The sequence below is a fragment of the Pogona vitticeps genome, chromosome 5, assembly GCF_051106095.1.
Source record: "Pogona vitticeps strain Pit_001003342236 chromosome 5, PviZW2.1, whole genome shotgun sequence".
Taxonomy (NCBI): Eukaryota; Metazoa; Chordata; class Lepidosauria; order Squamata; family Agamidae; genus Pogona; species Pogona vitticeps.
In genome coordinates, this window is record NC_135787.1 from 61,395,749 (window position 1) to 61,407,765 (window position 12,017).

The 12,017-nt window shown below is 39.0% G+C and overlaps 1 protein-coding gene across 6 annotated transcripts in view; it reads right to left on the reverse strand.

Moving 5' to 3' along the window:
• Positions 1–5,493: 5,493 nt before the first annotated feature.
• Positions 5,494–12,017, reverse strand: part of ACSL1 (acyl-CoA synthetase long chain family member 1) — a 50,914-nt gene continuing 44,390 nt past the window's right edge. For all 6 annotated transcript variants that reach the window (XM_020802638.3, XM_020802630.3, XM_073001392.2 and 3 more), the window contains exons 16-21: positions 11,309–11,397; positions 10,891–11,007; positions 10,156–10,299; positions 8,937–9,038; positions 7,662–7,733; positions 5,494–7,212 (exon numbers count right to left, since the gene is read on the reverse strand). In XM_020802638.3, coding sequence (XP_020658297.3) covers positions 7,072–7,212; positions 7,662–7,733; positions 8,937–9,038; positions 10,156–10,299; positions 10,891–11,007; positions 11,309–11,397 — 665 coding nt within the window. In that variant the 3' untranslated portion in view covers positions 5,494–7,071. The remainder of the gene's footprint in view (positions 7,213–7,661; positions 7,734–8,936; positions 9,039–10,155; positions 10,300–10,890; positions 11,008–11,308; positions 11,398–12,017) is intronic.

The window sequence follows — 12,017 nt, forward strand, 5'->3', positions numbered from 1 at the left end:
TCACTATTTTTGCTTGGCACATTGTGTATCACCAGGCTCGGACCTGCAGCCTGAAGTAATTAATTTAATAGTCCAATTTCTGTGTTAAAAAACTGTTGTCACATCTATTATCTGTAAGCCTGCCACTATGGCGATATGTATAAATACAGGAGGACATAGTACTGTATTTGCACTTCTGTCTGAAGAAGTAAATTCTGATCTATGAAAGCTCACAGTGAAAAAAAGCCACAATTTTTGCTCTCCTCTCCCCCTGGTATCTACAGCCCTTGCAGTGGGGAACAGATCCACTAAAGCATCTTGCAGTCATCCCAGATAGCTGGTAGTGGATGTCATGGTCAATGACACTGAATGATCTAAGACATCTCCAGTTTGATGCTTTCCAGAATATTTGTTCTGGAATTTCTGTCAGTCTCAGCTAACATATAGGTATGTGGGAAGTGGAGTCCCTAACAGGTTGAGCAAAGCAGCTCCAGGAGAACCAAGAAGGAGGAATATCTTTCCCTTACCCTGTTGACAACTAAATGAGTATCTATCCCAATCCCAGTCTTGAAGGTGAATTAAAATGGATCCATAATGATGACTGTTCAGCAGCATTTGAAGCCAAAGAGCAACAAACAAATGAATATCTAGCCTTCAAGGAGAGATTACACACACCACAGGCCAACAGTACAGCACAGGCCAACAGTATGACAAATAAACATGGACAATGCCCAGAACTACTGTACAGTAGTTACATTTGAGACAGCAGGCATCCAATGATCAGTCCCTTGATCTAATCAGTCTTTCCTTTTTTGATAGATGCAAATAGCCACAAGGTAATTAAATAAGTGTGTAGTAAGTGTCGGCTACAACTAAAAGTCATCCAACTAGACGTGACTAAATGGCATTATTCTAAATAAATAAATAAATAAATAAATAAATAAATAAATAAATAAATAAATAAATAATGAGGCATCCAGTCTTTGATTCAATATAAAGTGAATGTCAGAGCAGGTGTGGGTTTTATCCACAAATCACTTAGCAACAATGCCAGTGGGCTACTTGAGGGTCAGTTTCCTTAGAGGTATGTGTGTATTACTATAGTGCATGTCAAATTAATTAATTCTGGTTTGACCAAGGTTTACCTTGCTTTTGAAGTTGCTTACATTAGTGTAATCAGCCCACTTAGACTGTGACTACATGGTCACACGCTGTGGGCTTTGTTGCAAATGTAAAACAGATTCACATTTTCTTAACCGATCACATAATACAGACCAATTTGAATCTGTCCAGTCCTTTTTGCTTCTGACATAATTTCTTTTCTCTGTTGCTGAAGGCCTCTACTTTTTTCAAACTGATACAATTAGAAGAGATTTCCCCCATCTGATCAGTTGTTCCCGTTCTCTTAAAAAAAAAAAAAAAAGGCTGTGTGTGACTGTGGGTGGTTTGCTGGTGAGATACTTAGGTTGGGCTTGGTGACGTGCTAGGCTAGATGTGATGTTTTGGATCTTTCTCCCTAGTCTTGCCAAAGCATTTTTTATTTAAAAAAAAACCCCAGACTACCAAGTTTAGCACTAAATCACCTTATCACTATATTGATATATTTATTGTTACATCACCCCTGCAAGGACAAAAAATTAAAAAAAATCAATATGAAATAGAAACAACTCCAGCAGACTACAGAACAGCAGCAGACTTCGTTTCCTTAGCATGTGTTTACGTCTTTGTATGAACCATTAAGAGGGAGTCGGGGATTACCAGAGGGTGGGATCCAAGCAAGGGGTGTTGTGATCTGTGGCATGGATCAAACTGCATCAGATTGAGGAGCCACCATGCACTAAAACAATCCACAGTCTCCATGTGATCAATCGGAACAGAAGCATAAAACAGGATGTGAATCAAGGTGCAGCATAGTTGAAATGCTATGATTCAGTTTGTCAGTGTAGTTGCAGCCTTAATTTTATGGCTCGTAAGGTATTTCTCTAGCCGTTTCATCTCCATCTGAATGGGCAAATACCATAGACACTTGGGGCCTGTTTTGCCTCTGGCATGTGCTGCATGCTGGTCCTCCACTTTTGCTACTACGATGCTTGCAAATTGGTGGCAAATCACTGTTAAAAATGAACTGGTAAAAGATATTAAAACAAGCAAAATGCTTACTTCAGAGAGGATGTTCATGGTTTGCTGCCAAAACTATGAAATAAAGCAGATTTTTTTCATTGTTTGCCAGATTCAGCAGCAAACCATCTAAACCTAGCAAACTTGTTCTACTTGTTTTAATGGCTTTTAGTATTTTTCTGCCAAAATTCCAAGGCATGGTTGGGGGATGGTGCAGATAGGGGCACACTTGAAAACACAGGTTACAATATAATCACCATACCCCCTAGCTGCTAATTCCTAAGATGCAGCTGTCAGACAACAACTACAGTGTACCTCACCAAAGATAGCAGCACTATAAAGATATAGGTGACACTGCTAAAGTTTTCATACAAATGAAGAGCATGTTTCAGCAAGTAACTGAGGTTGTAGGACAAGGAGAGAGTGTTAACTGCCTTTTTCTAAACTAGGTTAAAGGACAATGGAAGAAATGAACCCAAAATGTTTGAATTGCAGATGTTGCTGCTACTAGGGAGCAGGAGAACAACTTTGGATTATTTATCTTGTATCCCCAGCCAACAGAAGTGTTTCAGTCAAGTGTAAAGTTAGTGCATCCATCAGTTAGTGCATCTGTATCAAAACCAATCCAATCCTAGTGGAGGAACTATTAGAGCAGTCTGCACTCATTTGCTTTGTTCTTTAGTTGGAGGGGGCCACTGACACCCAATAATGTAGCAGTAACTTTTGAAACAGATATGCTGATTGTGGAAGTCCCCAGCCATGCTCCCCAAAATATAGGCACCTGTTCCAATCCATATCAGCAGTTCCTAATAAGTTTGATTTCTACTAGTAGAAGATCATTTGTAAAGCTAATGAACCTTAATTATCCATTCACAACTAAGGCACCTCCAAATGCACTACAGTTGGGATAATCTACAACAATTATTGGTGGGTTTTTAAAAATCCCACTATTTTGAAAAATGTCAGTTATGGTGAGGTTTGTAGCTAGTGGAAAAGGAAATGTAGGGGAAGTAATGCTACATTCCCTGTTAATAAAACCATCTATTGCATTATTTGAACTAGAGCTAGCAGCATGTTTTTAAAGCTGATCTAACCTTCAGTTGTTCTCCCTTTTTCAGTTGTAAAGGCTACTACTGTAGTTTTAAGGCTTGTGATCAAACCAGCAGCAGAATACAGTGGTGCCTCGCTTAACGAGCGCACCGTATAACGATTAAATCGCATAGCGATCCGTTTTTTCGGATCGCTAATGCGATCGCACAACGTTGTTCCCATAGGGAAAAATTCGCTTTGCGAAGACCGGTAAGCGTTTCGCTTACCGATCTTCGCAAAACGACCCCCGCCGATCAGCTGTTCGGTGGCCAAAATGGCCGCCAGAAGCCGGGAAATGGCCTAAAATGGCCGCGCGCAGCGTTTTCGCGCCCTCGTTAAGCGAGGCGAGGGCGCGAAAATGGCTGCCGGCCATCCTGAAGCTTCGCTGAACGGTGAGTATTTGGCCTATTTGGAACGCATTAAACGATTAAACAATAGAAACAATAGAAATCGCTGCCCCGTTCAGCGATGCTTCAGCATAGCGAAGGTTAATCCGGAACGGATTAACCTCGCTATGCGAGGCACCACTGTATATGTTTTGTATCATTTAGAACAGTGGTTCTTAACCTTTGTTGCTCGGATGCTTTTGAACTGCAACTCCCAGAAACCCCAGTCAGCACAGCTGGTGGTGAAGGCTTCTAGGAGTTGCAGTTCATAACTCCTGAGTAACTCAAGGTTAAGAACCAGTGATTTAGAACATGTAAGACCAAAACATATAAATGCCACTTTTGCAGTGCATACTAACATATAAATTCAGATAGGATATGAGTTTTAGTAATTTGAAACAGGTCTTCTCATTTTTACTGTACATACATAAAACTGAAGTTGGGAATGTTAAGATTATCTAACAGCTCTCGTCCTATTTGACAATTTAACTAATACACTCAGTATATTCTAATTCCATGTCCAGTTAGGAATATAAACTACAGTGAAAGTTTAAATAGGGTTCTTATTCCTTTTAAACCATAAAAAAGGCTTGCAGATATTACAGCCAAAGAAAGGCAATAGTGAGATATGTACACTACCAAAACCCAGTTGTGAGCTCTGGGTGTTTATATGTGGGGGGCGGGGCAGACAACTAACTCTTTCATGACATTTTCCAGTTGCAACAGAAGCATTTTCTGTTCTCTGCAAAAATCGATTATACAGTGGTGCCTCACAAGACGTGCACTTTGTTTAACGAAGAAATCACATAACGAAGTTTTTGCGATCGCAAAAGCAATCACAAAATGATATTTCCTATGGGTTTTTTTCGCTTTGTGATGATCGGTTACCTGCTTCGCTAACCGATTATCGCAAAACAAAGATTTTCGCACAGCTGATCGGCAGTTTCAAAATGGCCGCCGGGTAAAAAAAAGGCCGCCCGCTGTTTTCTGGGATGGATTCCCGCTGCACGGGCAGCGAAAATGGCCGCGCTGTGGAGGATCTTCACTGGACGGTGAGTTTCAAGCCCATAGGAACGCATTAATCGGGTTTTAATGCGTTTATATGGGCTTTTTAAAATCGCTTTACGATGTTTTCGTTCTACAGCCATTTCGCTGGAACGAATTAACATTGTATTGCGAGGCACCACTGTACCACCAAGAACCAAATTCTTTAACAAAACTGCTAATTTCTTCCTGCTCATACCGTAAACTACGCTAAACTGTAACTAGCAGGTTTTTTGTAGTAGGTTTATAAGGAACCCATGGAAGAAGTACAGTGGACCCTTGACTTACAGACGGCTTGACTTACAGACTTTTTGAGTTACAGACTTCTCTGGCCACAAAATTTAGGTTTGACTTGCAGACTGAGATTTGACTTACAGACCAGAAAAAAACCAAAATGGAACAAAAACGGCCTGTTACGGGATTAATCGGTTTTCAATGCACTGTAGGTCAATGGAGACTTGACTTACAGACTTTTTGACTTGAGAACCGCCTTCCAATACGGATTAAGTTCTCAAGTCAAGACCCCACTGTATGTGTGCCATCCAAATTGCACTCGTCTGTTCCCCAAACCTTACTAAAGTAAGCCAAGAAAATTCTATATTGTGAACATGCCAGAAGAATTACTCTTGCAAAGAAAAAGCACCTTGGAAAATCAATCAGTGATTTCTAGTTGCAAAGAACTAGGTTACTAACTAAATAGTTACTTCTTTCTCTAGGTTCTTGTATCATCAGAGTACTGTTGTAATGATAGATCTAAAAAAATGAGGTGATCTGCTAATTTCCTTTGAACTGCATTTGCCATGTGATGCCTATTTTTAAAAGATGAACAAGCAATACATGAGTGACTGATGCATAACTTAATAAGGTATACTCAAAATTAAATGCAGAAATATTTATTTTGGTTTCCTTCATTGGTTTTTGGAAATTTTGGTTTATAAAATATAGAAATAGCCAACACTAAGCAAACATTTGAACTCCAATGTAACAAGTGACTTAATATTCTAGGAGTATGGGCCTGGAAACTGTTGTGCAGATGGGGTACACATGTATGAAATTATGCAACTGGGTAGTGCGTTACAATCACATAATCGTTAGTGCAAACTCTGTTGTGCTTCTTTACATATATTTAACAGAAATCAATGACTTCTATGTAGGGAAAAACTCAAGCAGGGGTTACTACAAGGCATCTAGATTCCATCCTCTCCTCCCCCCCCCAAAAGAAATACAGTAGGACCGTGGTGTCTGTAGGAGATTGGTTTCAACCCCACCCTCACCCCACTGATGCTGAGAGCATACAGATATAGCAAACCCTATTGTATAGCACAGTTTCTGGTTCCCTCTAGTGGCCAGTTCTGGTAATACACCTTGAAAATGCTTATTTCTTCTTTTTTTTAAGTATACATTTTCAGGCTGTGGATATCTGAAACTGTGGTACTGATCCTGCAGATACAGCAGTCCTACTGTACAGATACATAACCTTCATATCCTCCCTTACCCTCAGTGAAAGGGTATCCCACGTTGCACAGCATTCTTCTTCTTCTTTCACACACTTAGAAAGTGTTGACTTTCTGATTCGATCAATTTCATCCAGGATATTCTTATTTTCCTAACACATCCCATGGATCAGAGGAAGACACTAACATTATATAAAACCCAGCAAGTTACATGATAGAGGTCATGCCTGCTTTACTGTGACGATCCAGGAGTTTTGCCATGAATGACCATGAACATTAGCCCCAGGATTGGAATTTCATCCACATCCATGTGATTTCTCCAGCACACCACAGCTGGTGACTCAGCCATCTCTAGAGTTCATGAAGAGTTCATACCTTGTGTAGCATTGACTGTTTCATCTAGACTCCTAGGGAGTAAAGACATTGCCCAACTAATTTTAAAGTTAAAATATTTGATGATTCATCTTGCAGCTGTCTGCATCAACACTCAGAAATTAAAATAAAGCTTCCAAGTCATCTGTGGAGAACCATGACAGCCAAAATTCTGTCCAGGTTCTAGAGCCAACACAAATAAGGGATACTCCTTGGTGTTCAGTTGTGATACATTAAAAACCTCCATACACCAAATCTTTTGGCAGTTTACCACCAGCTGTACAGTATACTTAAAAGACAACAGAAGGGCTAGCAACACACATATCCCTTTACATGCCTTGGAGAGAGTCATATTTTTGGCTGAAGAAGTCTTAAATAACTTACAAATCACATAGATTTACATTTACATTTTAAGGCGCATTGAGAAAGTTGTATGTCACTATAAAAATGGTTCTGCAACACAAGTGGACAGTAAGGCAGTGTTCCATTTTTCTTCTGTTTTCCTATGTCAAGTACCCTTTTGTATATAGTTAATGATTGCACTTTTTTCCTCTCTATGTTTGCTGTATTCAGTTTGTAGATATGAAGGTTGATAGCAAGTGCCATTCTCTCCAACAGTTTTTCCTCAGTTACATCTGGGTATTAGCATAGAGTTCTTCTATTTGGGACCTGAAGTACTTGCGAAGCTCAAGTCTCTTCGCCTTTAATGTTGGTGTGAGTAGGCCATTCTCGACAGAGAACATTTCAGGGTAAAGAGTGATGGCTTTGATCTGGAAAATTTTAAAGATTAAGTCAAACTTTGCAAACCTTCCACATATAAAGAACTGTACATATGATAGCACATTGACATTTAGGAAGTGCAGGGACAATGCTTAGAGCAATGCATCTATGAGCTTTCAGTTAGAGATGTTTACCAATCCAGATATTGCTAACACATTAATACAGGGGTAAAGCCCAATTTAACAATATCTACCAGTCATTGTTACAAAACAATATTTCTTTTTCATCCCATTACAGTAACAGTGAAACCAAGGAAAAGCAGGTGAGGCTGTTTAGTACATGTTTTAATTGAGAGATTACAACATGTACTAAACAAAAGGTTCTTGTTTAATAATTAACCAAATTAGGATTACAACCCTAGAGTTCAAAGCTACACAGGTATAGCAATTTAACTAGGAACTGCAGCCCAAATAATCCAATCACAGACACAGATTCTCACCTGTTCAAATGACTTCAAGCCAAAATCTTTTCCAACTTTCACCATATCTTCCAGAATGAGTTTTTTAAGGTCCTATTGAGATAAACAACATAGTATTACACAACAATAGGGAGATGAATTCTCCTGACCTATTTATAGCCAACATTAACAAATCCTACTATACAGTGGTGCCTCGCAAGACGATTGCTTTGCATAACGATGAATTCACTTTACGATGAGGTTTTCGGAGCAATCTTGTCCTTCGTTTAACGATGTTTCCTATGGGCGATTTTCACTTTACGACGTTAGGGACCTTGCCTCACAAGATGGTTAAATTTTAGGTCCCTGTTTTTCGCTTTTGACAGCTTGGTCTTGCTTCGCTATACGAGTCTTTTAATGGTCTCTGTTTCATTAGACGGCTGTCTTCACTTGGGAACACGTTTCGCTTAACAATGTTTCCTATGGCAATTTTCACTTTACAATGACAATCAGTTCCCATTGGAATGGATTATCAGGTTTTCAATGCATTTCAATGGGAAAACGTGTTTCGCAAGACGATGTTTTCGCTTAACAGCGATTTTTGCAGAACGAATTAACATCGTCTTGCGAGGCACCACTCTATTTATTTTACCTATTAGAGACAGTCTGACCCAGCAGCAGTATATTCTTCAAATAGTGGAGTCTGACTCACACATTTTCTTCACACACAGAGATAACATATGGATCAGGCCTACACCACGTTGGGTGACCTGGAGATGTTAACAACTCCAGAAGCAAGACTACTTCTCCCAATACAAGCCTTCCTGTGACTTAGAAGTGCTAAAGAGCACTCATCTTTCAGTATTGTAGACTGGTTATATATTTATGGGGGGGGCGGGGGATAGAGACTTGTCTTGGTCGTGGTGCCCTAACTGTGGAATACCCTCCTCATGGATGTAGCACAGTCACCATCACTGCAAAATGCTTTCATTTACCAAGGAGTTTCAACTGGTTTATTTTCTATGTTCTGTTGGCCACCCTTTCTACCCTTACTGTGACAAAACTACAGTGTTTTTATCACATTATATTTTACTGTAATAATATTTGTATAGTACTGAATGAAGGGCCATTTTATTTATTTATTAATTATTTAATTTATATGCCGCCCACTCTACCCAAAGGTCTCTGGGCGGCCAATTTTAAAATATGACAATATCTCCCACACTCAAATACACTTTCTTCCTCAACCTCTGTTTAAGAGAAAAAGAATTCTAAAAACCCTAGAAATTCTCTGTAGTCTGAAATGAGATCACTTACTTTGTTTCTGCATAGTTCTTCATATGACCCCACCAGTCCTTTTTTCTTAGCCCAGGTGGGTAACACTTCTGGATCTGGTACCACTATTGCTATTAGGAAGGCCTAGAAGAAAGTAAGATGATATGATCAAGCTGTGAACAAATTAAAGACCAATCATTATACATCATATTCTCAATAAAAAAGTACAGTCATATAATCATGTCCTTTACAAGACAGATGAAATGATCTATCCCTCTATGGGGAAAAAACACAGATTTTTGATCTGGATAGTTCTCAAATTTTTCTGCTTTATAAATTTAATTATTTAATTTGTTTTGTCATGTTTAACTCAATTATAAGATTGTCTTAGATTTTTGCCCCTTCATAAACTCATTGCAAGCAGGAAAGAGAGATATACAGTATATCACAGATGTGAGTACTCACTTTTGTTGCCAGCGGTTTAGACATTAATGGGTATGTATTGCATAATTTTGAGGGGACAGCACATTTACACTGTTATACAAGCTGTATACTCATTGTTTTACATTGTAGCCAAGTGTCATTTCTTCACTGTTGTCAGATGAAAAGATATACTAAAATATTTATGAAATGTGAGGGGGTGTACTCACTTCTGTGATATACTGTAAATATTTAAACAAAAGACCATGTTCTAAGATTCCATGGCTTTCATTTTCAAGGTTCAACATTTACAGACAAATGTTTCCTATCACTGTGTAGATTATGGCCTAAGTCCTCTTGCGCTGCATTTGCAGAAAGGTGATGACACCACCAGTAGGGGGAGTTTTTTGTATATTATAAACTTCCCCCATCTCCCCCATGGCTTATCTGACTTGCTTTGTTTCATCATGTAGGAGCCATAGGACAGAAGGGATTCTTTAACTGTAAAAAAATTCCCTAGCCTTCTTCCATCTGGTGGCTTCTTCGCAATGGAACAGACTACCTGTGATATGGATAAGCTGTGGGAGTGAAGGAGGAATTATTTAATGAGTAGAAATTTCCCACAACAATGTCATCCCTTTGGCAAGTACAATTTACACTGTTTACTATGTACTGTGTAGCAATATCAGTTTCCCTTGGTAGTAGCATAACATTTTTGCTAGTTTAGCTTAACCTGAGTCTTCAGTTTAACCATAACAATTTCTAGTGATAAATACATATATTTATTTCTAAGCATAATCAAAACGTCCACTCTAAACATGTCTGGTCAACAGATACATACCTGCAAGCTTTCACCATGGACAAATACCTGGGCAACAGGTTCACTCCTCAAATATATATTCTCTATTTTTTCTGGTGCTATATATTCTCCCTGTGCAAGTTTGAATATGTGTTTTTTCCTGTCAATTATTTTCAAAGTACCATTCTGTAACATAAGAAAACAGTCTACTTAATGTTTCTAAAAAAAATTCCTTTACAACACATTAGTGTCAATAGCTAGATGCCAATGCTCAATTAAGATGTGAAGAATTAAAGGTAGCAATTTCTGACAGTTTACATTTCAAGCATAGATTATTGATTTAAAAAATGCTTATCCAGAATATATTATATACAGAATACAATACAGTTGGATTATATGATCAGGCCATGGTAGCCACACTTAAAGACAAAGATCTGGCAAATATATAGTAGAATTGTACTTGATCCCCTGATAGCTGTAGCTCCTTGAGCATTTGAGAAGGAAATTCACCTGAAATTCTCAGTTTCAATTATCCACCAAGCTTAGACTTATGTCAAGTCTGATGCTGATACTAAGACAGGATGCAGAATCAGTCTCATGCTGAATGGGACAGTTTTTCCAAGTAAGATCATTAGATCTTAATGTCACAGCAGCATATAAACATCTGAAAGAAGATGTGTGCTGATACAATTACAGTGAGATATCTCTTGTCAAGAGGAAACCTAAAGTCTGTAAGTGTCCCGCTCCACAAAAGACTCAACAGACTGGTATGCTTACTGGTAACCATTTCCCAACATCTCCAGTGTGTAGCCAACCATCTTTGTCAAGCACTTCTGCAGTTTTTTCGGGGTCCTTCAGGTAGCCTTGGAATACATTGGGCCCTTTCACACAAACCTGAAACAGAATGTGACATGTGTTCTGTAAATTCTGCAGGAAAAAGACAGGCTTGAAATAGGGTGCCGTTCTTTCACATTATAGCTAATGCAGCTACCAAGAAGGACCATCTCTAATCTTATTTTTTACTGGCATTATGAGAATAAGTGCAGCATTGATTGAGATCACAATCTGTGATTCATTCAGCTAAATGGAAATTCCCCCACCCCTTCCCCATAATGACTTCTGAAAAAAATTGAGTACATACATGAGACAAGACTCCTGGCGTATGGTCACACCTTGGATTTAAGGTGCTACTTACCTCACCCTCTCCTTTAGCAGCAAAATAATTCATTTCTTCTACATCAACAAGCTTTACGAGATTGCAAGGCATTGGGGCACCAACGTGACCTACCAGTTGAATAAAATAAAAACTTCAAGTAAGGCACAAGTACTCAGCTGTCAAGTCTACTCCTCTTAAGTCTAAAGGAGAAAGGCAGTCCTTCAGATATTATTCTTCATTGCACTTTCAGGGCATTTACTAGCCCTACATTTAAAAATGGCAGTCTTCAATTTTTACAGAACTAGTCCTTAGCCCTTTAAAGCTAAATTAAGACTGCTAGCACTAGAGCCAGTCATCCCAGAGCTGTGCAGCATGCTGAGTATTTTCCCATGCTATCTTTAAAAAACAGTCTGTTCCCATTTGATCTCTTGTCCAAGGGTCCCACTGTGAACAGAAGATCTATTTACATTCTTCCTAACTACACCAAGAAGCAGAGGAACTGGTTAATCCATTGGAGACTGCTGGACTACTAGAAGTGCATTTCTTTCTAGGTAGCCAACTTCAGTGGCTACCTCAGTTATGGGATGGCCCATTCTCATTAACATGTCTCCAAGCAGCTGTGTGGCCTTTAGAAAATTTTCTCATACAGGAACTGATTCACACTGGGCTTGTATTGAAACACAGTTCTTGTAGAGGCTACCACAGTGACAGTACTTATTCTGCAGAAGTTCTTATCTTCTGCTCTTTC